This window comes from Merops nubicus, unplaced genomic scaffold (genome assembly GCF_000691845.1).
Source record: "Merops nubicus isolate BGI_N331 unplaced genomic scaffold, ASM69184v1 scaffold495, whole genome shotgun sequence".
In the NCBI taxonomy this organism is placed as follows: domain Eukaryota; kingdom Metazoa; phylum Chordata; class Aves; order Coraciiformes; family Meropidae; genus Merops; species Merops nubicus.
The window spans coordinates 1-27,918 of NW_008610014.1; the positions used below are offsets into that span (position 1 = coordinate 1).

A 27,918-nucleotide genomic window follows, 5' to 3' on the forward strand; every position below is an offset into this window, starting at 1 on the left:
GGCCCCCATGGCCATGGCCCTCCTCGGTCCCCCTGGCCCTGTGGAGGTGATGCGCCTTCCCTGAGGAACCGGGCGCCTCCAGGGTCCGGGCCAAGCCCCTGCCCTCTGCCTCGCTGGTGGGCCTTAAACTTGCTACGTGAGCTTAGAGGAGAGATTGCAACAAGCAGCAGCCCGTTTACAAAGCACTAGCTAGCTTAGTGCCTAGTGTATGTATGTTCAGGGTAGGTAGGGGATTACTTTGTAACAAATGGGAGTATTTCTTTGTGGTAAGTGTGTTTAGCTTAATTTTTGTAGTACAGCTTCAGCTTCCAAAAATTTAAAGCATCAGTTTTCAAAGCAAGGTTGAGAAAGCTGTTTTCTACCAACCCATTTGTACAGCCTTTGTACCTCTTGCACTCCCTCTGTTTATTTTATTTTTAACCTGTAAATGGAACAGATAATACCTTTTTACAAGTCTTTGGAATTGTTTACTGAGGGAGAGAGGAAAAAAAAAAAAGCCAGATGTCAAAATATTACTGTCATTTCAGTTTATCCCTGGGCATGCTTTAACATTTGGAGAAGCAGACAGGTTTTGTCACTATTTACAACTTTCTATGTGTCCTTTGAAACAGATTTTGTTCCCTGACCAGCCAGAAAACAATAGTCCTCTTGTAAGTACGACAGGGTATAAAAGTGAAAATACTGGCACAAAACTGAGTCCCACAAGTTGAAAGATAATGAAATAGCAATTCAGGCTGTTGTGCCTGTAAGCAAGAGCATCTCAGTTGCTACTAGAAGCCGCTAAGCAGGAAGAGTCACGGCTGTCATCGATTTTTAACTTGGGCAGACAAGCTTTGTCAATGTGGTGTAATAGCATTTTGTTAATACTAATTTCAAATCTTAGCACACACAGTACTTGAACAAACAGTTCATGCAGTGGATTTGCTGTTGTTTCTTCATACCTTCAGCATATTTATGTTTTGCAAGCTGGGAAACCTTTACTTATTTTGAAGGGAAGCTTACAAACATGGTGGGTGCTATGTTTATGTTTTTGAGGCACATGTAGGCAACATTCCTCTTCAGTTACTCATTCCTGGGGTGAAGAAGAGGGACATGCAAGTTGAGATGTGGTGTGTAGGTGTGCACAAAATGCACATTTTGTGATGATGTGACTCTTAACAGCTTTGGTTTTTTAAAAATAGGTCAAAGAACTTTGCTACCAGGCCTGGGGAACGTTCTGAAACTGTAAATGCTGGACTTAAAAGTCTGTATTTGAAGCCTTCCAGGAAACCAAAACCTAGTTTGTGCATTGAGAGGTGAGTAGGTCTTGACATCAGCAGTAAGAGTGCACACTGTAAGACATCTTTTTACTGATTGCAGTTCTTACCTTCATACATTGGAGATATCTGTGTCAGATGTTCCAAGTTGAAAAAGTTTGCACTCTTGGCCTACATTGTGATCCTTTGTTGACCTCCTAATGTTTCAAACATGGTTTTCCCTCACTTCCATTTCTAATTTCATGGGAAGTGTGTAGGTTTTCCGAGTCACGCAAAACCTTCAGCAATTCCTTTGCAAATCATGGGCTGTGATGTTCCTTGAGAATAAGGATTGCTGCTGTATGACTTCAATAAAAGCTAGTTTAGTCCCAAACTTCTTATGTTTCTTGATGTGTGTAGTTTTGTATAGAGGGATTTAGGATGGTGGAGTAGGATGAGGTGGGAGGAATAAAGTGGCTGCTTTTTTTTGCAGTTTATTCCAAGGTGAATGTTTCCCTCACTGTTTGATAGTGAAAGGGCACTTTCAGCATAATTAAGAGTTATTTTGCTTTTGAAAACGTGTTATGATTCTGCAAAGAACATCTAAGAATATATTATGTGAAAGATCAATTAATTTTCTGTTTTTAAAGAAGATTTTGTGGCTTCCTGATTAGTCATTTCTCTTTTTCTTTGGATAGCCAGTTCAATCCTGTATGCTCCTACTTTGGTGTGAAAAACAAGAGAAGAAAGAAAAATAACAATAGTTTCTATCAGTGTCTTTAAAAATGATATGGTTGGAAAACTGTAAAAATGTACTATTTAGAATTCTTGATCAAGCATATTAGTTTAGCCAATTTGCAGCTGTTTAAAGGATCATTTGTAAATTCTCTCTGGAATAAAAGCACTCACCGTTTTGGGCTTAGATTGTGAGTTACTTCACGTAATAACTGCAAGTTTTGGCATGGTTGCCTCTCTGTTAGTGCAACTGAGATACTGTGTTTTACTACAAAACCTGGAGTATTGGTTTTATTATCATTCTATACTTGAAAGCTATTTGCTTCTGAAATAGAGTATTATAAATCAGCAAGTGTTGTAAGTGACACTGTGGTAAATCACCAAGAGCCACAGCTGAGATGTTGCCTTCCACAGCAGCATGAGTTTTCAGTGGTGATTTTGATGTTACCATACTTTCATGCTCCAAAAAGTTGAGTATAAAATACAGCTGTTTTAAATTCTGTGCAGTTACCAGATACTACTTGAAGGGTGTGAGGTTTCTGCCTGTTAATACAAAATCACAGGGCTCATCTCTAGGTTATGTTTGTGCTTGTTGTACTTGGGCTGGTACCTGGATTTCGGGCAGCCCTGCAGATGCCATGCAAACGTTAATGTTCTTAAATGCCACTTGGCTTTTTATTTTGATGTTCACATCTTTCTGTTGACATGAAATGAAAACTGTATGAGACCCCTGAGCACACATGGTTTGAAGGTTTTGATAGGTAGAGCATGATCTCTCTTTTTGACAAGGTTATTTCTATCCTAGTCCATCCTGAGAGCTGACACCACAGTCAGGAGGAGAGTGAGCATATGCAGTTTTGGCAAATGGTGGTGGTTGTGGACTAAGTGTTAAAATCGTGGTACAAGCAGGGAGAAACTGAAGTTGAACTGAGGTAGTTTCATGTCAAACTGGGTTAAAGTAAACAAAGTTTAATGAAAATGCAAATCCATAACTTTTCATGCAGTTGTGCTGCACTGCTTGCATAGGTGGTGATGAGTAGTCTTAAGCAGATGTCTCAGATATTTCTTTCCCGTTGTTTTCCAGCATGCCATCAGAAATCCTGATGAAGATATTTTCCTATTTGGATGCTGCATCCCTGTTGGCTGTTGGCTGTGTGAACAGGCACTTCTATCAGCTGGCCAGCGACAAGTAAGGAAGAGGGAAGTGTGAGTGCTGCTCCTAGTGGTGCAGCGGTTGAGTTTCCCGGAGCTATGGGTCTGTCTGATGGCAGCGTGCTGAGGCACGTCTCTGCTGGCAGTGCCTGCTGAAAATGCTCCTCCTGGCTGCCAGCACAGCGTGCTGGGGCAGTTCTGGCTCTGCGAGCCCCGTTAAGTTTAATGGTGGTTATGAAGCAAAAACGAAATCCAGTGTTTTGAAATGTTGCTATTATGCAAATTTTACAACAAAATAAATGCTGCCTTTGTTTGTGTTCATGTGTGCCTGCACAGGCGTTTTGGTTCAGGCAGTCCTTACTGCTGTGTGGCCAGTGGCTTCGTAGAATTGGCACAGCTCTCTTTGTTTTGAAGTCCTGCTTATTTCTTTCATCAGGTTTTTGCAGAGGATGTGACTTAAGCAAGTGGTTCACTACTGGGTTTTATCTGTTGCTTTTTCTGTCAAATATTGGTGACTTCTAAATGAAAACAAAAGGGATGAAGAGAAATACTGACACATTTTTGTAAGCAATTGCTTATACAGAGTTCACAAGTTGCTTCTACCAGTATCGTGATAATTTTGTGAAAGGATCAAGAGGAGAGGCCCTGGCTGGTATGTGACAACTAGAACATCTGGTTTTCCTTTTTTCTAGGATTCTGCTGCATTAGTGTTGTTTAAGTAAGAAAATGTCTTTCTATATAGGAATTTGCTGCCTCTGGTATTCATTAGCTTCTCAGTTACTTGCCAAAACTTGTACAGTGAATTGGTTAACATTGGTACTGGCACCTTTAGAATGGATGAATTTAAAGAGAAGGCCATAATCCAGATTATTTTTTTGAGGCTGTCAGCAGGTGCATGGAGATAAAAATTGCGTAGCTGACACAAATTATCTCTCTCCAATACGTGTTTTTCCACCTCAGGATAGTAAGGTAGGATAAAATCCATCTGGTTGTTCGAGGGAGGGTGATTCATTTGTCTCCATCCTGACAATGTCTGTTTCCATTCTCTGATCTTGACAGAAGTTACTGCATGTGCACAAACAGGATCCGAGAAAGAGATACTTCCCCTTATCTGGGAGACTGATTGGTTCAGTAGGACCTGGTCACTTCTTCCTGTGGGATTTCCATGGACCTTCTTCAGTCCCTGAAGCTTGTGGTGAATTAGCAGAATTTTTAATTGAAGTCCCTGCATATCTCAGTGACAAACCTGATCTTGGTTTTTAGGGAGAGTGTCTTTTTGAGGGTATTTCTGCTGTCTGGGATGTACAGGATGCTGTTCTTGATGGAACAGGACTATCAGTCTTTCATTGTGATTTATCTGTGCTGCCTAATGCAGTGCTTTGTCTTTGGGCTCCTCAAATAACATTTGTGCTTTAACAGTTCCTTGGCACTGCGCTGATGTCTTCCATGTAACTGTTGAAGGCAAGGCAATGTTTCTGCACCCCCCTGCCCCAGCATGTGGTGTTATTCCAGCCTTCTGTCATGCAGTGTGGGGAGTTCAGACAGATGGTCTCTCTGAAAGCCTGAGGGCTTTGATCACTAGCAGAAAGTGCTTGTATAAGAGGAAGTGAGAAGCTAGATCTTTTTTCCTTGCTCAGATCTTTTTTTGCCTTTATGGTCAAGTGATGACTGACAGTGGTGGTTGTCTGATCTTTGCTTTACTTGTGGGATTGTTCTTCATGTTCCACGCCTCCCCTCTCCCTGCCTCCACCTCCGGATTTTGGCGAAAATTATAAGCTCCCATTCACTCTGAACTGCTCTTTACCAGTCATAGAAGCTTGTGAGTCTTTGTGTTTTAAACAGCTTTGACTAAAAAAAAAAAGAGCAGTGGGAGATTGTACGTATATCTGCAGGGCAGTAGGCTGGAAGGTGTTTGGGAGGTTCCTGAGTAGGTTTGCATCAGAAACAACGAGCCTGGCTCTCAGCACGTGGAGACTTCTTCTCAGCAGCTGTTGAAAGGAGAATGGGTTTCATGGGCAGGAGGCAGTGTGGGGCAGAGTCAGTCCTTCAGTGCTTTAATGCTTTAAGGATGGGGAAAATGCATTAGAGAGCACATTCGTGTAAGTTTGCCTGGAGCTGAGTGAGGACTGGTGAGGGTAATCTTGCTCATAAATGTTAGAGAATTTCTCTTGACAGTTTTTTTTTCTGTTGCTACTAAATTTTTCTTCAGTGTGGTCATGTAGAGTGTGTGTACTCAACATTCCTTGAACTGTCCTAAAGATACTGGGGGGGGAAGGCAGAAATATGACCTCATATTATTCCTAACAGGAAAGAAGTGAACCCATCGTTCCTTTTGTATGTTTTTTTTGATGCCTTCAAAGAGACATCTCTTCTCTGAGCTTTTCCAAAGAGCATGGAAGGTACTGACACAGCAGCGTGTCCTGGCTTGGGTCAGGGTAGGGTTAGTGTTCACAAGCAGCTGGGAGAGGCTGCAGCTGGTGGGGCCATAGCCTGGATAAGCACCCAAGCCAGACAGTGGTGTGCTGGAGCTCATAGTGACATGGTGCCCTCGATGTCAGGGGAGGGGCTGGCCTGGCCTGTGGGAGTGGGTGGCCTCGGCTGTGGCTGGAGCAGGGAGAGCTGCCTCTGGGGTAAGCCGTTTGTTATCACTCACTTCATATCTTACTTCACTAGTATTAGCATTATTGTTGTTGCCTCTTCTCTCTTTAGGTTCTATTAAACTGTCCTTATTTCAACACAAAGGCTTTTTTTTGGTTTATTTTTTTCCTGATTCTCCTCCCCTAACACATGGCTGGGGGAGTGAGGAAGCAGTGGGCAGTGGCTCTCTGGTGTTTATTTGCCAGCTGAGGTTAAACCATGACACAGTGGTACTACCACCAAACATGGGTGATTCTAATTGTCTTCCTCCACCCTGTTTTCAGCTGGGTCTCTGTGAGATGCTTGAGGAATCCACATGATTTTCCCAAAACTGTGTCTTTCACCCGGTATGCAGCTGCCAATTACACATAATAGGCAAAGGTGTGCTCTTTATTCTCGTGAGAGCACAGTCGTGGGTGCCAGGTCAAAACCAGCACACCAGCTTCCTAAACCACCACTTACTTATATGTAAAGTTTTAATTATACTCATCTTTCTAATACATATGCATTGTTATTCACCTATATTTTCACTTGCTAGGTAAATCACCATGCATGCTCTGTCCAGTTTCTTAGCTGTTCATTTCCTTGTTCTTCTGAGGAGATGGTGTAGTTGGGGTAGGTGATCCATGAGTCAGTGGTTATGATCTACCCCCACCTGAATTACCTTTCCCCCAGTTTCACTTAGATTTGGCAGTCTTCAGGTGTTCTTCATGCCTGGTTGGTTGGCCAGCTTATTCTTTCCAATGCCTTGTTCTAGACAGAGATACCCTGTTACAAATGATTGGATCCTGTTCCTGTTTAGAACAGAAGTATGTTGCTAAGCATGCTGCTAGGCACGTAATGGCAAAAGCAAAACCAGGCTTCTCCTGTGCTCACTTTCACTAACTTAAAATACACAAATAACCATATATTCTAGTATAGAAATTACCTTATCTTCTAAACTTCTAATCTTTTCTGGGGCATTGATCTCAAGATTGTCTTTGAGTTAGAGGTACTGAAACACTTTCTATGCTAGCTGATTTCATGTGAGCAGGATGCATCGTTATTCTGGGGTAGAAATTTCAAAAGTAACTTTTTAACCTTAATCAGTTTTCACTTAAGTCACTGAGTATGGCTGTACTGTGTCTGAGCTTCACCCTGGCTTGTATGGATTCAGGAAGGCAGAGAAGACTCAACCTTTTCTTTGTTTCCTCATGGTATCTCTCTCTCAGACGTGTCCTTGGTTGGTTGGTCAGTTTGTTCTTTTAATCTGGTTCAGCGAGTATCTGTGAAGGAAGCAGCAGCATAAGGAGAACTTTTTAAAAAGCACACACTCTAGTGTGCTATTGGGAGGCGTAAAACTGTGGGAAGGTCCCAGTGTCTTATGATCCTACTTTCTAGAGCACTAGTCAAACACTCTTTGTATGTGTAGTTATGATGATCAACAATACTGTAACTTTTTATTTTTTTTTTTTTTAAATTTCCCTGCCGTAGAGTAGAAAGTTGTAAGTGGATCTTGCTTGGTATGTATAATCCAGAACAGGGAATGTGTTCAGAGGTTCCATAGGCTTCCATATAACCTAGTAAGCCCATGAGAAAAGTTGCATCTTTTTGTTCTTGAGCCATCATGTTTGCACCAGGGAACTGACCTCATTAAAGCTGTTGGAAGCTCAAAACGGGGAAGAGTGTACAACTCTGCCTTTGCAATTTGCTGATAATCTAAGACTATATTTTTTGTGCTAACATTATGCTCAGTGGTAGCTGAGACGTATAAGAAAAAATAACTAACTAGTCTTGAATTTTATGTTGTTTTCCTCTTTATTGTTTTTACTTCCAGTGGAATCTGGCTGAAAATCTATTCCAGTTGTTTTCAACCAAAAAGGACAGTTTGGAAGATGCAGACTAAACAAACAAAAACTGTTTCCTTGGGCTGTGCTGCTCTACGTGATAGAAGTCCTGGGTACTGGAAGAAAGAATACATCTTCAAACAAATAGCTGCTGTCAAAACTAGAGTAATGCGACTTGTTAAACCTGTAGATCCTTATACAGGTCTTCCATGTAAAAACAAAGAAGCTATGAAGTAAGCAATGCCTTGTCACAGAAGGTGTTTGCTGGAGAGCAGTGTACAGAGTATTAATGGCTTTGGAAATGCTGGGGGGGTATGGATATACAAATAGAGCTATGAAGGGTATATCATAACGGGAAGATATGATGATAGCCTGTATGTGACCTAGCCTGAGAGGCATAAATAGCAGTTAGAAATTTTAAAGTTCTGTTAGAAGCATAGTTGAAGTTTTGTCACTTTGAGAATCTTCTGTTTTTTTTTAAATAACCCTCTTGCTTCTCAATTTCTGAATAACAGAGCCTCTGGCTTGAGTTGGATAATTGTCCTAAAGGACAAATATGGAAAGGAACATGTAATGGAGAAGGCAAACTTATCATTTAAGGACACATCTGTTACTATACTTTGGTACAGTACAAATTGGCCCTGCTTAGACATCCTGTCGACCCTAAAACTCTTTGGAGTCATGCCATTGTTTCCTGACCAAAGCAGAGCTCCCCGCAAGAATGGGTGAGTTTTAACATAGAATTTTTGAGGCGGTTTTTGTGTGAGTGGTTGATACTGTGTCTGTAGAAGCTATCTTAACCTATTAATTCTTTCTTAGAAAGCCTTTCTGTAGTATTTCTTCCAAAGCCTGTGTTCTCTTCATTGGTAGAGCTGTTTAGCAAGAAATAGGTATAATCCAGCAAGCTATGACATTAATTCTTTGATTAGTGTAGCTACTGGCATGCAAGATACAAACTGATAGGTCCTGCCTTGGAAAGTGAGATCTATGGCATAGATGCAAGTAAGCATGAAAAAAACTCTGTAAATCTAGGAGAATTTAATGTGAGGTCTTCAGACTGGAACAGTTCATCAATGTTTATGTGGCTACAGTCAGGTAATCTGTGTTAGTAACATTTTTTTTTTTCTGTTTGGCTGCATTGCAATGTAATATAACTTACAATATAAGTACAGGTAAATGAAAAAAACTTACACAGCACAATGCAGGATAACTATTGTTCTGTAACTAGTGTGTACAATATTTCTCTGGCATTATATTCTGAGGAAAGATGCTTAAATTAAACATATTTGAGGTATGTAGGTGTTTGGTTGCTGTCAAGGCATTTCCCATGTGCCTGTCTTATGTTTCATTTTAGTCTAATGCAGTATCAGCTACATGCTGCTTACACAAAACCTCCAACAGCAGAGCTCTGAAAAGAGAGAGTTGTTGTTCACTTACAAAAAAATGGTTCCTCAAGCACAAGGAAAGTGCTTGCTAAAAAGAAAAATCAAGAGAAGCCTTTTATGTAGAGTCAGCTAAACAAGTCTTCCAGACAAATTACGTGGGAAACGTTTTACCAGGAGGATGATTCATATGTTGAAAATAGGAAAACAAAACTTGCAGGCAGTTAGTGTATTTCACAGAATCATAAGCTGTTAAAGCTTGTGAAAATACAGGAAGGTAATGGTGACACAAATACTCCAATATTACTCAGCATGTTAAGACTATAAGGAGGCAGAGCAGGGACTATGGGAAAGTCCCTATGTTTATACCAGCTGGTTGACTTAGGGATGGAGAGAGTTGATATCCCATCCCTGCCTCAGATCTTACAGCCCAAGATAATGGGATGAAGTTCCTCTCTGTGCTGTCCTCCTAGCAGCAGGCAGGAGTAGGTGATACTACTGTGATACTGCTGGGAAATCTAGGAACAGTTTTGAATATAGTGAGAGCCAGAGCCTGTGAAGGGTTTCGGAAAGTGTTATATCTCCCTTCTGAATAGGTAACACAGGCTCTACTTTATGCTCTTTTTTTATGCATCTTTAGCCAATAAAAACACCTGTGACATATGAACTTTAGTTAAAAGAGTGTTATGGAGCTAAATCACTTTAATTACAGGCAAGATCTACAAATAAAGTTCTAAAAAAAAAAGCTTCCTCTAACAAGCTTTTAATTGGTTATATGTGCAGTTTGATCCTTTCCTTGGAATTTTTGCTTCTATGGAGAAAGATTTACCTTCTTAGTAGCTTACTAATTTACTGAAAAACGTTCAGTGAATCAATCTAATACCAACATAGTATTAAAAATTAATTAAAAACTAAATTTTGTGGCTATTTTTAAATATTGAGCAATCATATAATTTTTTTCTTTATTATGTTGGGCTATTCTGTGGTGGCTTTTGTTTCTCTTCTTGTTGGGTGTTGAGATCCTGCTAATGTGCTGTAGTTCAGATGTAAAGCTGATGGTTGTGCACACTGGATGCTTTAAAAAACATTTTCATCATGTGCTGTTGGTCAGACTTCAGAGTTAAAAATGAAGTTAGGCTGAACTTGTACATAAATACAGTTACGTAGTCTTGTAGCCACATTCTGTGCTTTCTTTTTGAAGACCTCATCAATGTTCCTTAATTGCTGAATACCCCCTTGCTAACCTGATTGAAAGCAGCGTAGCAGTTGGTGCTGATAAGCTGATCCAGCTCTTCAGTCTGAGTCCAGGACTCTTGGTAGGACTTTGGAAGGTAAGATAAAATTTTTTTTCAATATTTTATTATGACTTGAAGAAACAGATTCTTCTGGCTTGCAGTTTGGGATTTTGGGAGGCTGTTGGGGGTTTATTGCTTTTGGAGGTTTGTTGTTTTTTTTTTTTTTTTAATGTAACCTTTTTTCCTTGGATTTTGAAAGATCTTGTCTGAGCTAACAACAAGAAAATACAAGGAGGGACAGCTCGTTGATGATTTATTATATTCTAAAGAGCTGTCATGGAAGTGTCTGAACTTTTTTAAAAAAAATCCACCTCTAATTAAGAGTTATGTATCATAGTAGATACTGGACTGCTCTTATTTCTGTGGTTAGCTGTATTTATTTTGCAGTCTTCACATGTCAAAGTTTGATATCCTAAGGACATATTGAATGGAATGATTTCAGGAGATGTGCTTCTTGCCCTGTCCCCATCACTCAGAGTGTTGAACTCCTCCTGGGCAACTTTGCCAGTTGTTTCCTTTAATCTACGTGAGCAGGTTGAGGTGTCCTGCTCCAGCAGTAGGAACGGTGTGAATTGTGCCCTTTGGAGGATATTCTGTCCTTGGTATCGAGTGTCTAAGTTCAGGGTTTGGTCTCTGTAGGCTGTGTGTGGAGGTGAATGTCTCCAGAGAGCAGTGCAGGACATCTGAAGCAGACTGCTACTCTGGAGAACTGGGCTTTGCAGGGAATGCACTGGGACCAGGGGGTCTGTCTGAAGCTGCAGTGGTTAGGTGCTGTGGAAGCCTGTCTCAGGTGCTCTGCTCCCAGACTGAAGTCAGAGGTGACAGCCCTTTCTTCCTCCCCCAGCCACGTTAAGGATGTAGACTCATATTATTTGGCCCTAGCAAGGAACTTCCCTCAGGGAGCCTGTGAATGGTTGTCCTCAGTTGTGTCACATTTCCATCTGGAAACTCTTACTACCTCAAATGTGCAGAATCACCAGACAAATGGTTTAAAACCACAGAAAGAAAATTTGTTTCACTCTTACTTAAAGGTGTCCATTTCCTAGAAAACTTGAGACTGGCTGACTCGCGTGTGCCTATTGCAAGTTGTCTCAGTCTATGAAAAGCTCTGATAAGTATCGATCAGCTCTTTCTTTTGTATCTTCAGAAGTGAGTAGATTGCTGTCCCTGTAATTGTCCCTATGATCTTGCCAAGTGCCTTACCCTTTCCCATGCTTGGAGAGAGAACTCTTTCAGCACCTGGAAATGGTTCAGTCACAACCAAGTTCCACAGAGCTTTTAAGCACTGAGTGCCTTACTCTAGTATATTTTTCCTGCTTGCTTTTCTCAACAGCTGTTCTTATTCTCTGTGTGGGCAGAGAAACATTAGGCAGTTAACTGCAGAGGGGTGTAATAATTGTAAATGCCACACATCTTGGTTTTTACACACAGCTTAGCTGTGTAACAGAAATTGTTGATGCTAGTAGTTTTGACAGCCAAGGACAGGTTATGTGCCTTCTAGTATTTGGATGGAGAAAGACTGAGAGAGTTTCTGTGATTGATAAATCTCTGTTATTTTATCTTTTATAGCTGTAGTTTTGCACTACAAAAATACAGGAGTAGCTAAAAAAAAGTTCAAGTAGGGGATGTAATTTGTTTGGTAACCCAGAGATGCAAATGGTAGTTACTTCTCAGGATGGTACTAGACTGCTGGCAGTGAATAATTTTGGTGTTGACTTACATGTTTGCAAATGTAGGACTTAAAAATGCATTTTTCTTAAAAAGAAATAAAAAAGAGTTGAAATCCATAATTCTGTGTTCTTGAAGGAAATACAGACCTTTGGCTCTGCTTAGTTCTCACATTGAGCTCTGAAGTTTTCTTTGAGTTATATAGGCCTATAGAAGGTAAGTCTTACTGTTTTCCCAGGAGTATATAATCTGGTGAAGACACCTGGGGTTTTACTTTGAAATGCAGTATTTCCACTGAATAGCTCTGTGTCCCTCACAGGCATTAGCCCTCTTGGCAGACAGTTCCTTACATATGAAAATAAGCTTGATGCTTAGGTATTTAGTAGCTAAGACCTGTTTGACTCTGCTTAGGTATCTGGTTTAAAGTGTTAAATAGAAGCTACAATTCATGGATTGCTGCTGATAACTTTTGCCCTGGCATAGGTAGATTGCCTCCCTTTCCCTATGATATGGGACTGCTGTGATCTTTGAGACATATTCTGTACTCTTGTCAAAAGAGTAGTAGTTACAGGAGTCCAAGTATTGAAGCAAGCCATTATTAACATTATTACAGTAACTGGCAGAATAATAAGCAGCAGCAGTTATCTATGAATGTTAATGCTCAGGAAGACCTTGTGAAAAAAAAAAACTATTTCCAGATGAAAATACATCTACTTTAATTAACTTTTCAGGAGAATAATGAAATTGCTTTTGTTATGGCGAGTCTTCATTATCATCAACTTCTTGAGAGAAGCACTTTGGGTTCTGCTACTGCGTGAGTTTCAGTTTCTCCTTTGTGGGCAATAAAGATAACCTTTTGAATAAAGCTTTGAGTTTTACAGTTAAAATTGGCTGCTGGGAAGAGGTTTATATTTAGGCAGCAATTAACTATTCTTGTTAAATATAAACAACAGTTCTGGTAACTATAGACAAAGCTGTAGAAGTATTTTCATGCAGAAATGTTGCCATTGTTATGCTATTCGGGAGATAACTTAGTCATTTGAGTGTACTAGTATTTGCTGTATTGAGAAAGTCAGAAATACGCTGCCCATAATTTCTCTCTGTTCACAAGCACTTTTTTTATTCCCTTTTGCTATCTGAAATACCTAGAAAAGAGGGAGACATTTTAGGAAGTAGGAAAATAATGTTTATCTGTGTAAGACAGGAGAAGAAAGTTCTAGTAAACTGGCAAGGTGCCTGCATTTGTCTTTCAGTGCCATGGAAAAAACAACGGGCTTTCCTATGAAGTGTTTGTGTGTATTGCAGTGTATAACATCATACCTGCTTGTACACTCTAAACTGTTTAAAAAGATAGAGGTTTTTTTAGTTTTTGAGGATGATTTGGGGATTTTATTTTCCCCCCTCAGCTTTCAGCTTGCATACCCTGGTATCTGCTGGTAGTCTTATGTGCCAAGGGTAATTTAGTGCAGCTCTTTTCACACAGAAGGTTAAGACTTAACAGTATTCCCTTGCTGCCAGATAGGATCCTGTGTAGGAGCTGCTCAGCTGCTCCTGGGATTTGGGCTCTTCTGATCATTTGTGTGCAGTAGTTTTTCTTTTATGTTAGGGACAGACAAAATAATTCAGTAGCTGCTATTCCCGACAAGTCTATAGCTAGCTGGCTTTTAGAGTTGTAGTTATACCTTTCAAAGTTGACTGACATATTTTCTGCCTTTGGCTAGGCTGGGCAGCTAATTACAAGTATTAGATGCTGTTTTAGCTTAAAAGATGTATGATGAGCTAGATGTGTTTGATTTTCAGAAGCTTTAATAAAGAAGAAAAGTTATATCTTCTAATAGTTTTACCCACTCTTATAATCTTTCTTAAAGTGGTAGTCTCAGTGTAGGTGTGTTTACTATATCTCTTTCTATTAAGTCATTTCCACCTTGCCTAGCTCTTTGATTTTTTCTTTTTTTTTTTTTTTAAAGTCAATATGTTCTTCCACCTAATCAACCTGTATTGGATGATATTGACCCAGAGTATGGACTGCATGACTACAGTCTACATCTTGATATGCATGGTAGAAGCTGCACCTACCTGTGTGGAACGTTCAGAAGCCTCTTCTGCAGAAAAGGTAGAGTTGACAGAACAGTAATGTCTGTTTTTAAAATGATCCCTGCTGTTACATTTTCCCTCTTCTATCCAATATCTGTGTTCTAAGGGGAGAAACTGAAATGGATTGTTAAGAGTAAGGTATCTTTTTGTTTGTTGTGTGATTTGTGTTATCTGCACGGTGGGCTGCGTGGTGTCCTGAGCTTGCTCTGTGCGAAGCCTGCCTCTGTTACACTGAAACAGTGTCAGGCCTGAGGTACAAGCCCTGCAGGCTGGATGGATGTTTTCATTTGCCTCAGCGGCACAGCTCTTGGTGCAGGCTGCTGATGTTCCTGCCACTTGTATACTGTAAGAGATTGAGTTTGTCCTCATACATTTTGGAAGCTTATTTCTGTAGAATTCTTCTCAGGTATACTTTAGGTACACTGACAGATTAAGTATTTAAATATGTTTGTAGAAGAGACTGTGAACTTCAAGATTTATAGCTTTTATTTAGGTTAGCTTAAGGTTGCCTATTCTGGCATCCTTTCTCTGTGTAAGAAACACTTTCAGGGATTGTTTTTAACTGTGCTGCTCTTTCACAATTATTAACATTTCTTTTAATGAAGGATGATTCACTATCCTTGTTGTTCATGTACAGCCCAACTTAATAAATCTGGGAAGATTTTGCAAGATATGTGGGTGATCTCTCTTTTGACTTAACTTCAACACAGCCCTGTCTACAGCTACTACACAGCTGTCTGTCAGATTAAAATGCTAAAATTAAACAATTAAACACTGGGGAGCAATAATTAATTTACAGTATTTTTCTGATAACATTGCTAATAAGCTTTCTGCTGACTACAGAAAATACTGATTTTAGAAAGACAGTAGAGGGCACTGTTAGCATCGTTGAATGTTTTACAGTCTTGGAACAAATTTCCCAATGACTGACTTTTTTTTTTAACTTGTATGTGATGACTCCAAGGACTGTCATTGAGAGTGTAGCCTTGTGCACAGTGTGGAGTGTTGTAGTCCTTTGAATTTGAAACAGGAATGTTTTCAGATTCCTGAAAACTCCAAGCTTGAAATAAAGGAATAGTTATGAGAGTAAAACTTAAGGACCGTCTATCCATGTAGCAATAAAACCCTCTCCTGAGGTGTTGCTTAGTCCATGAGTCCTCCTTATAACCTCCAAAAAAAAAATATGTTTTTCTTCTGTAAATTAGCCAGATGGTTGTGGTTTTTTTTTGTTGTAGGTGGTGTGGGTTTTGTTTTAGTTTTCTAATATATAAATCATAGAATGATTTGGGTTGGAAGGGACCTTTAAAGATCATCTAGTTCCAACCCCCCTGCCATGGGCAGGGACACCTCCCACTAGACAGGGCTGCTCAAAGTCCCATCCAACCTGGCCCTGAACTCTTCCAGGGAGAGGGTATCCACAACTTCTCTGGGCAACCTGTTGTAGTGTCTCACCACCCTCACAGTGAAGAACTTACAGAAGAATGTCATGCTTTGTTTTCTAAAATGAAAATTTTATGCTCTTAGCCAAAGAGCTGTGCTAGAGCAAGCAGCATGTGGCACACTTTCTTTGTTGGTATTGCTTATTTTTCGGCTTAGAAGCTACTTATGCTAACGATTAAGCTGATGTTTATGCAAATCATATCAAATGTCCAGGAGCTACAGTTGTGATGCCATCTCACTTTCCTCGTTAGAGAATCTGTTTTATGGTTGTGTTTTCTGAACCGTCTCAGTTCTGTGTCCTTTAGCTGTGTGACAGCCACTGGATTCTGTTCTCACAGGACACCAGCCAGCTGCAGCCATGGTTCTGCAGGCAGTAAGCTCATTTGTCACCTGCTCCCTTCCATGTACTTTCACAATAATTCCTTTTGGAAAATGTTTGATTTCTTCCATAATTTGTGTTAAAAAATGATGTAGTGAGACAGCTTATGGCTGCCCGTTGTCAACATACATTCAAGGTAATTTGTTGCTAACTTTGCTCTTCCTGGTAAACGTGGAGTTTCTGAATGTGGCCAGCAGTGTAGGTCTGTGGTTGTGTTTGAAAGGTTTGCACTTGTTTTTAGGCACTGTTCTAATGAGGCACTTTGTCCTGTTCTATGGGAGGACTCTGAAGCATGGAGGTCTCTGGCATAATGAGAGGTCTTGCTATTTCTTAAAATTCTCTACCTAATCCAGAATTATTTTAAATAATGGATGTGAGAAGCCAATTGCAGTTTCCACAAGCTGAGGCTCAGGTCAGTTGTCAGCTGCTATACTGGGGGTTTACGTGTTGGTTTCAATTAGGAAGGGGTAGATGCTCCTAGATTACCAGGGAAAGCACATTTATTACTCTTCAGAATAACTAATTTGTTCACATTTAGTTTTAATTTTGTCTGCTTTTTGTTTGTTCATGAATGTTGTGCTTCATTTTGCTGCTCTACTTTCAATTCTTTCTGCAAAATTCTTAACATCAAATGAAAAAAGGAAGGTCACACTTCATTGAACCAAATGGATGGTGTATATATGGCTTCAGACCTTTTTTCCTGTTATCAATACTTGCACTGTGGTAACTAGCAGTTTTGCCACTCTGGTTTGGCTGGCTTTTAGCATTTTATTTTATTCTTCCTTCCATTTAAACAGAATTGATAATATGGCCTTATTGGCAGATACTGTAGGGTGAATATGCTAAATACTTTCAAATTGAACTGAAAATATTAGAAAACCTTTCCTGTTTTCAGGAAGCTGTGACATACTTGTCATATTCATGGCTTCAATGAGTTATATGAAATCTAGCTTTTTAATAAGCACTCTTGAAATGTATTTCTGTAGGTTTTTCAGGTTTTTAAGCATGGCTTTGTAGCCAGGTGGTAGTCTAAGCTTTGGCTTTTCAGTGTTATTCCATGTTGATGTGTTGTACTTGCAAAATGTAATAGGGTGATTTATGTGTGTTCAGAGAGCTTTTAAGATTTGTTTGTAAAATATCACATCACCTATTTGAGATGTTTTAGCCTGACCTTGAAGATTGATTTGCAGGTTTAAATGACCATTTCAGCACAGTAAGGCTGGTTGTTGCCACCAGAATGAGTTGTTAAGCTCAGCCTCCCCCATGAAGATAACAATCAAATTACAACTTGGAGCAAAGGCTTGGTTAGCAAAACAGACTCACTTGGCTTTTAGTTAAAATAAGTGCCTTTGAACTATTGGGCTATTTGTTTATTTCCCCTGAGGTTTGTCTGCCTGATCTATGTTCTCTCTATTGGTATTCCCTTTATTTGGAAATATTTGTTCCCTATAACCTATACTGATTAAAGAGCTGTTTTGCTGCTGTACGTGTCCTGCATAAACCCTAGACTGTAGATGTTAGAAGGGGACAATGAAACAAATTCTAGATGAGTCTGAGGTAAGCCCTATTCAGTTTGCTCCTTCTGTATTTCCCTTGGTGTGTTTCACAGTTTGCCCTGCCCGTTAATTTCCTTTTCTCTTCTGACTGGGATGAGGAAGGGAAGATTTCAGTACTTAGGACTTCAGCTTCTTGCTAATTTGTAGGCATCACACTTTTTCTTTCTTCTGGGTATGAGGACTGAAATGGAGCTTTTATATTAAAATAATGACAAAGTCTGGATTAACTAACCTATGAATAATTAGCCTTTATATTTCTGGCCTGTCACCTATTTCCATTCTGGCTTCAAGTGAAGAAGGAACTGCAATAGGGAATTTATAACTTGCCCTTCAGCCAGGTGACCATCCAGTGATGCAGCAGTTCATGTTTAGTGCCATGCAGTAGTAGTGTCGTCCTGGGCTTCATTCATTTATTAGCAGTATGTTTTTTTAATCTCTTTTTATTCCATTAAAATTTTCGTTTGCTTTGAATGAGTGAGAGGAAAAGCTGCTTCCATTCAAATCTGAATTGCAGTTAACTGAGTAGTCCTTTGGGAAGAATGCTTGTTGACTGATGTTTAGTCTCTTGTATAAAAGCTCAACTTTAAATGCAGGCTTCCAGTGTTCACTCAGTAAAGCTTGACTACTTATCTAAGATACTTTTTCTTGAATGAAATCTTGCAATTGGATTTGATTTACTGAAGTTTGGAACGTAACCACTTGGGTAGGTATGAATAATAGCCTTTTTTGGGCTGGATCTTGAAAGTGAGTTCTGCTTACATTTTCTTCACTGAGTTCTCTGGGACTTCACTGCAAGAACAGTGGGTGTCACTGGCTGGAGTGGTGCATTTTCCTTACAAGTATTTCCTGGGCATAGTCATGTTGGTTCCACTGTGTTCACACTCCCCTTCCAGACAGTGTTTGTACTGAGAAACCTGCTGCCTCTGTCATGTGTTGGGCTGCTTCCTCCACACAGTGGGTATTCTTTGGACTCCCCATTTGTGAGTGGTGTCCTGCCAAGCATTGCTTTGTGGCCAAACATCTCCTGGGAGCTGCTTTCCTTTTGTCACTTTGTCTCCAGGTGTCAGCCTTCAGCAGCCACCAGGCAAAGACTTCTGCTGCTCCTTCACACAGGCTTTAGTTTTTTGTCTCCAGGCCAGCCTTTCTGATGTTGCTGCTTCTGTCTTCAGCCTCATGCTGCTACTTGGGCTTGGTTGAAGGAGAACCACGAGCAAAACACTTCTCTTTTTTTTTAATATTTGCCACTTGCATTCTAAAATTCTACAAGCTGTTTCAGTTTTCATCTTGCTATCCAGGGCCTGCTACTGGATCCTGACAAGCAGTACTTTCCTGGGAATTCCTTCTCTCCCTTCCTGTCTGTCTCCTGCAAGTGCTATATGCTTAGTTCTATTCCTTTTGTCTTTTTCTCCCTCCCCCCCAGGTCTCTAGTGCTTTTGTTTGCTCTTTTAAGCGATCACTTGTTCAAGGTAGCTTGTTTAAGGAATGTCCAACTAAGAAATCTGCTTGTGTCATGATGTGATACATTAATTTTTGTGGGTGTGTTTTTTTTTTTTGTATTCAGATTGTTAGTTATGATGTACCCCAAATTATCATTAAACTGTTGGACTCCTTGGTTAACTTTCCTCCTCTGATAGCAAGGGAAAAAAGAACAATTAAAAATAATTGATCTCTTTTGGGGGGAGAGGAAGACATGGCAAAGAAGTATGGTTATGTGTAGTAATAAAAAACCCAAATCTCAAAGAAGTCTTAATAATTCTGTCAAAAATGAAAGTAAGCCTATGGAAAGTTATTTAAAAAATGAATAAATCCATAATTTAACAACTTGATTCAAATCAAGGCATACTACGTGTCAGTTTAAATGATTCAATATACTTTCCAGGAAGGACTGATAGTTAGACTGATATAGTGTTGTATAGGATTGAGTTACCAGACAGAGAGAGATTTAAAAAAAAAAATAAAATAAAAAGGAGGGGGGAGGCGTGGAGGTTTCCCATAATTTATTTCATGTGTTATGTGCTTAGCTTCACTTTTGAGCAGTGGGCAGCAATGGAGGCACTGGTGGCATGAAATTGAAATATTGACCGTGGAATATTTACTTGTTGCATGAGTCCTTTAGTCAGCATTCAGATTTTCATACTCAAATATAACAGTTTTTTTTTTAGCTGCTGCTTTTACTGTGGATCACAGAATGAAAGCCCTCAACTGCAACTTCAATTCTCTATAATGTGCTTGGTATCTAGCTGTTGGTGTATGTCAGGGTTCCTTACCCATGGGTGAGGGGGAAACTAAACAACTGGAGAGAAGCAAAGAGAACACTGAAAGTGTAAGTTTGATTTGTAGCAGTATAATGCTAATAACATTGTTCATATTTTCAGGTGACATTGCAAATGGATATTTGAGGCTCACAGTTGTAAGCTTAAAGGATAATAAAAAGCACTTGCCTCTTACTGGGACACTTGGCTTGTTCTGGGAGACAGATGTGTTTAAAGGTAGTGTGAAGGTCAGTCAAATGTTTTTGTTGTTTCTGGAAATTCTAATCTCAAAGCAGAATTTTGTTTATGCATCCTAAGCATGCTTTTTTTTAAAAAGGTTTTATTTGTGGAAGGTGTCTGTAGCTAGAAACAAAACCATCAATTCAAACGTTGCAAAAATGAAGTGAATTTTGAGGAAAAGTTTTATCCTTTGTGTGATAGACCCATGTTATGCGTGTGTGAAGACCCCAGTGCTCTCCACTCAGCAAAGACACGAGGGCTGACCAGCACTGCCTGGACATGTTGGACAAAAACGTCCTGCAGATGGCCGTTTTCTGGGGGTTTTAACTTTTGTGGTATTGGTTTGTTTTTTTTTTTTTTTTTTTTTAGGCAGTAAATCTTCAGTTCTTAGGGAAATACTCTCCAGTTCTGTTGTAACAAGTCTGTGCAATGGAAGTTAGAAACTGTTACAGAATATTAAAATGCTGATGGACACAAGCAGAAACTACACTCCACAGTCTTACAGTCAACACCGAGCTCTTGGGTCATGTACATGGGCCAACTGGATTAACTCTTTGTATTTTAGAGGAATTCTCACTTGTTCTCTTCTCTTAAATTCCTGAAAGAATTATTTTAAAAAAAGTTTGAGAGTAGTTCTGTAGATTTTGCAGTAGTGATGAAGACATATATATTTTAAAATGTTTTTTCAGGACATGGTTTAGTGGCCATGGTAGTGTTGGGTTGATGGCTGCACTTGATCTTAGAGGTCTTTTCCAATCTTAATGATTCTGTGATTCTAAATGTACTTCAGCTGCATGAACATTTCAGAATTACCAAAAATTTTGATAAATATAATTTAAGCAATAGTGAAAAATAATCTAGTTCAACACTTCATGCTAATTTTGGCACTTTGAAAAAAAAATGAATGCAACTGTTGTTTCTGCTAATCCTACATAAGTGTAGAATGGATTTCTGTTTGATAACATATTATTCTGCTCATAAACATTCCCATATTTGTTTTATAGTTTACAGTGTCAGCCAGCTTTCCTATGCAATAGAGAATATAACATTTATCTTAAAACTCTGTAATCCACTATTATCTGTTGGAAATATCCACTACAGTTGGAATTACAATATCCCTCCAATCCTCCCTCTCTACTCGTCATAGCAATATGGTTTAATCAGATTTCTTATTTGCATATTGATCAGTTTGGTCACTTTCATCTTTTCTCACTTTGTACTAAACTCTCTGGAGTTGGCTGTTTGTTTTCAAAAGAAACAACAAAACCTTCCCCTATGTATCTTAATAAAAATATTTTATGTTGGTAGTTAGAAGGAATTTGAGCTAACAAAATAGTGCTTTTAAGGCAATTGTTTGCTGTCTCTCTTTAATTGCCATGAACGTTCACCGAGAACCATAACACAGAATAGGTGTTTTTTTGAGGCTTCTGAAAAAGTTTAGTCTTGAATTAGTTTATTTTTATTGTGCATTCCCTTAATTTTGTTAGAACTATTTACATGCTTGAAGTTAGTGGGATCTCAGCACATGATTACAGAATATGCTTCATTTGCTTGAAAATGAAGCTTTTGACAGGAGGTAGGAAATCTTGCTGCCATATTGGGCAGGTGTCAGAAGACTGAGGCTCTGGGGAGAGGTTATTGTGGCCACGTGAGGGTGCTTATGAGGTGGACTGAGGGAGGCTTTGTACCAAGGCCTGTAGTGACAGAGCAGGGGACAACGGCTTTAAACTGAAGGAGGGAAGTTTTGCAAGGCCAGGTTGGGTGGGGCTTTGAGCAGCCTGGTCTAGGTGAAGATGTCCCTCCCCACATCAGGGTGGTTGGAGCTAGATGATCTTTAAAAATCATTTCCAACCCAGACCATGCCATGATTCTATGTGATTTACAGCTAGTTGGCAGAATTTTTTCTTCCATGACAATAATCACGAGTAGCACATAAAAATCTGGGAAATTAACTGTCAGAGGAAAGATAGCTATGGCTCTAGTCTTTAGTTTAGCTCTTTCCTGTGTGCTTCCAACATAAGTTATACTGAATATTTGTTTCTAGAAAAAAAACTTTAAATATCCATTAGATTTTTAAAACCCCTCATTCTGTGGTGATAAATGGCACATTGTCAACACATAGCTGTGGGTAGAATTTAATTTGGCTTTTAACATAAATCTTTAAAACTCTTAAAAATGTGAAGGCCAAATAAAATCAGCCATAGCAGCAGCACATGCTACTACTTTGAAATTATTTGAATTTTGTGCAATAATCTAAGGAAGCAACAAAAAAATTTTTTTTGGGGGAACTTCTGGGTATTTTTAATTAAAAAATTAATTGCTGGAATACAGATAGTTGGAAATACATGAGAAGAAAGAACTCCCCAACACTGCCAAGGGTCAGGGCTGGGCCAGCTACTAAAGGAGTGACAGATGCTCTCTACTAACCTCTCTCCCTTCCCAAAGGGAAGTGAAGTCACTGGACAGAGTTAGTTCTGTTCTGACTCAAACCAGGACAAACACCTTGCTCAACTTCTCATAATTGGCCTTTAATACACACTATGTCAGATCAGAAACCTAGTTTTTTTTTCTGTTTCAAGTACATTTATAGCTCACATAAGTGATCATCAGATTTGGGTTGCATTTTGTATTTCCAGAATAGTCTACAATAACAAATTTGGGAAAATGTATGTATCAAGTTACCTCTTCTGTTTGTGCCATCTGCTCTGTACCGTTTTTGGTGGGAGTACACTCGTGGCTAAAGCAATGTTAAAGCAACAGAAGCACGACTCTAGTACAGGGAAATTAATTTTTTTTTTCATGGAATATGTGATGTTGGTTTGTTTATGCTTTTGAAGCATATGATGTATGCTTCAATGTAATGCATATATGCAGCATAATTAAGATAATCTGATTCATTCAGTGATTCAGAACTCATGAGAGTAGGTAACAGCTGATATTAACAATAGCACACAACCCATATGTCTTCAAGGCATGTGTGAAACCATCAGTTTGCAAGTACCCAAGACCTGGCATCTTGACTAGCATTACCAAATGATGCCATTGTGTAGTGTTGTAAAGACATCGTTTCAGGAATTTCTAAAAGTAAGAATTATTTGGAGGGTAGAAAGCTATATTAATATTACCTTTTGTGGAACTGAAGCTTGTAACCATTCAGCAGAGCTGCATGACCTTCATTTGTAGCTGGCATATGAGGGGAATTGCTTTGCTGTGTGTGTGCTGCCTTGGCAGTGGGGTCTCTGAATATCTTTGCAAACATTGCTGCACTCACCCAAGTTTAGCACCTGAATTTAAATGTAGGCTTCTTTCTCATATTGCAAGGACTACCATTATTTGAATGGCAAGGTAACTAATAGTTGAGACACACAGATGTTAAAGGCTTAAAAAATGTTCAAGAAAAAATGTCATATTTAGGATGGCAGTGCTGCATTCTGTAGCACAGTTTTGGATGTCTGTACGTTGCAATTTGATTTCTGTAGGAAGTCTCTAAATAAGTATTTGTTGCTTTGCAGTAGCCAGTGGAGCACTGTCAATTATATTTTGAATTTTTAGCCTTGATATAAAAAATTGCCCTTTGAACCCTTGATATTTCTCTTAAAATCATGGACAGATCCACATAATGTGCCATGGCCTAGGGAATTAATCTCTTCTGTGTTTTTTTTTTGTTTTTTTTTTTCTTTTGTAGAACTGCTGCGTGATGGTTGTTACTGTCTTGGATGAAACTGGAAAGCCCTTCTGGTGTTTCAGTGCCCCAGTCTACATGGAACTGTCTTCCAAGTCATCCAGCTTTTATGACTACATGGGTCCCAGCTATACCACAGATTATGCAGATTCTGAGGGCAAAGTCTGTGTTGAGTTTGTATGCTTGGAAGATACCAAGGAGTACCTTGTAGTCAATTTGGTGCTTTATATAAGCACCAAAAAAGTCAATAGCTGGTATGGAACAAACTACTGACTTAACTAGGTCACGGATTTCCTTGCTTTAAAGGAAAGAAAACAAAAATCCAACGAAACAACTACAAATACCACACTTGATGGTTAAAATTGATGCCAATAAGCAAGACTGTAACAAGTGCAATTGAATAATTTGGTTTTAATTGGAATTGGAGGGATTGAAGAGACAGGTTGATATAAATAAATGTTTTCCTTCTCTGTTGAACATCACATTAGTCCGTTTCTGGTATTGGGTGTAATAAAATTAAACTAAGCCTCACATCACATTTTTTTTTCTTAATGCCTCAGGATTTCTTGCAGCTGCTTTTAATGATTTTGTTAGTATTCCATAGTGAAGGCAGAACAATGTCTTTGTTGTAATTGCATCGTTTATCCAAGTAGCAGGACAGTTTCTGTGAGAGAAAGTATAAGCACTTCTCAGTGGAAAAAAAAAAATTAAAGATTTGTGTGTGCTTCAAGGACCAGCTCATCCAGGTAAAAAGAGCCAACCACCACCAACTTCCAAATGTGTATGTTTAAGTACTCTGCAACAGTTAGAACTGTAATATTTTTAAAAGGGTGATTTACCTGGTAGGCAAGCATAAAAACAGTACTTAAGTTTATTTTATTGCAGATCTAATGGCGCTCATTAAACATAATGAGTTTAAACTGCATTGAAAAGAAATCAGTTAGTATGAAAGAGCGATTTAATGAAAGGGCTTTTACGAGATTATTCTAACAGTGGAGGAGTTGTCTTTTTAATAGAGCTACATCTAAATGTTAATCCTGCCATTTGTCATTGTTTTGCCAGATGTCTGCTGTGTACCTGAATGCTTCTAATGCTTCTATGTTCTTTTTTTTTTTTTTTTTAAAGAGATACTTTTAAATGGAAAATGTCTTCAATGAACAATTCATTATCATTCTTGGGCACCACTTGATATGATCTTGTATTGATACAAGCTCGTACAAGCTGATTTATATCCTCTAAAGAATTATCTTTAATTTCAATACTGCCACTCTGGAATCTTTGCTCCTTACTGCAGCTGGCTTATTTAGTGGGGAACTAATAGCAGCTATATATTTTGAAAGTCTTTGTAGTGTAGGCTAGTAATCACAGTACTTCTCTTCAGACAGACCTTCAGTCATTTTGGTTTTTCTTCCCATCTTTTAGCAATTGCTGTTACAGAACCAGATCTGCTTGTATAATACATTTCTGTTCCATGCACTTTAGAGAGATGCAGGTGAACACAGAAAGCAGTTGTATGGTGGGTAGCCTCATCACAGATAGATTTTCCCTGCCTGTCCTCTCTCCCTGTTCAGCAGGCATGTTTTGATTTGCATTCGACCATTAGATACGGTCTCGATTTTGTTGAAGCTGTTCTCATTGTCATATGCTTGATTTTTGAAACTTTTTTTTTGTTCTATTGAGCTACGTGGCTTTCTCATGATAGTGAGTACTTAGCAAAAGTATATTTATGCATGATAATGTAAGGATACCATGAACTGAAATGGATTAATAGTTTTTCAGTTTAAGAATCTAGACAAGTGATCAAGTTATGTATCTTAAGTATGTCTTCATGAGATACCATCCAACAACAGTCACGTAGTAACCTACCTTGTATTTAGCAGTTGTTCCAACACCTTCAAACAATTAGGAGGTTTAAGTAAAAGTATTTGCTCTTCTGCCTGTCTGGCGTATTGCTACAGCTCAGTTGGTGTGACTCACTACATTGTGATACGTGAACGTGAGCTCGAATATAACTGTTAGAAACTTCACAGATAAAAGTATTTTGAGAAATGAAAATGCTAACAGGTGATAGGTTTTAATCTCTGCTTGTGCATCGTGGGTTGGAAGGACGTTAGTATGAAAAGTTATGTCCTGTCATTGTTTTCTGTCTCTTGCTTCCAGCAGAAATCACAATGGGAAATGGTGGCAATGAGGATAACTAGTGAGTTGTGTGTGGTGAGGAAAGATTTATTGTACTGGATGTCATAACATTGCTATTCTGTTCTTCAAATTTTAAACCATTTAGAAGTCTTTCTCATGCTGTGCCTCTTTTGAAATGTCCATGAGGAAGGAACAATGGTACTTTATATTCATGCTACGTCAGTTGTAGAACTGTTAATAATAAAGTTGAAAACAGTAAGGCTTTTAAACACACCAAAGAAAATGAAAATGGGAGTTGTTCTTTATAGGTTTAAGTTGCTTATCTTCTTTTGAAGAGACAGGAACCTTTTAAAGGGAAATGAACTTTAATGAACCTTTTAAAGGGAAATGAGTTACATACTGATCATATATTAACTGGTAAGATTACTTTTGTTCTGCCTACAGACCCTTGTGAATTCATGTTAATAATTTTTTTCTTTCCTGAATCAGTCATGTACAACACTACATTTGGATGTCTTCATGAAATCTTATCTAAAAAAATGCAAGATAAGGAAGAATGTGTAATAGCCAGCTGATGTCCTATTTACTCACTGAAATGCCATAAATTTAGTCTGCAGGGATTGGAAAGTATTTAACTATTAAACTAAACAATGCCACTACCAGACCCCTCAAGCTAAGGCAAATGTTTAGCTTACCAGAGTTCAGTGCCATCAATGTTTCTTCTCTACCAAAGATAAAAAATACTTTTACAAATATTCTGAAAAAAACTTCTTGATGTTCAGAAAAACCTGGAAATAATGAAGTCATTATTCTTATTGGCGATTGGCAATGGGTCTTAGTTCATTGTTATCTCACTTGGTTTATGACACTTTGATTTACAACTCCCATATTTCTTTTCTATTAGAAATGTGTAAAGAAAGGTATCTGTGTGTACCTAGTGAAAACATTTGAACAAAAACCTTAAAAGAGAGGTAAGGTATTCTGAAGCTAAATAATTCTATTCCAAGTTTGCTACCTCTATGATAGGGTAAGTAAAAGAATATTTTTCAGGAAAAAAAACTCCATCGCAGTAGTTATACCACTTGACCACCATGTTTTGTTCTAGTTTTTACACACATATATAAGGATCTTTAAAATTTCAGTTTTAATTCTGTTGTAGATTTGCAAGAGTGGAGAATATGTGTATGAGGAAAGACAGAACTTTGTAACACTAATGTCATGCTATCCTGAAAAGACATTTAATGAATAAGTAATGGAATAATACAGTTAATTAGTAATTTTTTTATTTCAAGTTTAGCATCTGTGTTCACATATGTAGGACATATGGTGAAGACCAAATTTGAAACACACTGTTTTTAGGAAGTAGTAGAAGTAATTGACATCCTGCTGCCTTTTTTTTTTTTTCCCATCTAAGCGTTTCAGTTTTACAGGTTATATACATTTTTTAAAAAAAAAAAAACTACAACCAAAAATACCCCACCCACAACAACAATCACCAAAAGACCAAACCAAACACGATGGCACAAATGTGCTAGCATGGACAAGCCATGAAGTTACTGAACATGATGGCTTAGGACCCTCTTTAGAACTGAAGTGGTAGTTAATCTGTCTGTTGTTGAACTGAACAGGAAAAAGTTTGCATTGTTTTATGCAGCTCCATTCCATTAAAAGCCTGCCTGCAGCAGTGTGTTCTTTCTCTAAAACATACATTCAAAAATTTATCCATTACTGATGAATACATATGTTGCCTCATTCTCTTTAGCTAGCAAACAAAACTAGAAAAAAAACCCCATTGCCACAAAGCTCATCACTTTTGAGAGACAGTGGCTTTTTTCTGGCATCTCCCAACAGTGACTGTTATGGAGGTACAGTGTAATCTTTAATGTACTACAGGCCTTCTGTTTAAGTTACTAAATACACTTACATGTGAAAGTTTTATTTCCTCTCACAGAGCACTCTCTGAGACTCTTCTACTGTGTCTTGCTCCCTCCTTTTGCACCCAAAGTAATTTTGTGCAAATTGTGTACAGTAATATTTCAGTGGAAAGAGGAAGATGTCTGTGAATTTTAAAGTCCAAAGAGAGGCCCATCTGCTAGTCAGGCTGTGCATCCATATTTGTGTTACATGGGACATTTATTCCAGGATTTATTAGGATTGGAGTTTCAATTGGAGCTTTAGCTCAGCTCTTGGTTTATTCCTTCAAATT

The 27,918-nt window shown here is 38.7% G+C and overlaps 1 protein-coding gene across 1 annotated transcript; it reads left to right on the forward strand.

The window, feature by feature from the left end:
* The first annotated feature begins 1,209 nt into the window (after positions 1-1,209).
* On the forward strand, positions 1,210-23,846 carry FBXO15 (F-box protein 15). Its single transcript, XM_008940740.1, has 9 exons — positions 1,210-1,295; positions 3,055-3,159; positions 7,576-7,818; positions 8,101-8,310; positions 10,169-10,298; positions 12,662-12,744; positions 13,898-14,043; positions 19,775-19,899; positions 23,577-23,846. Exons 2-9 carry the CDS (start codon positions 3,056-3,058, stop codon positions 23,844-23,846), a joined length of 1,311 nt encoding a protein of 436 aa, XP_008938988.1. The 5' UTR covers positions 1,210-1,295; position 3,055.
* The last annotated feature ends 4,072 nt before the right edge of the window (positions 23,847-27,918 follow it).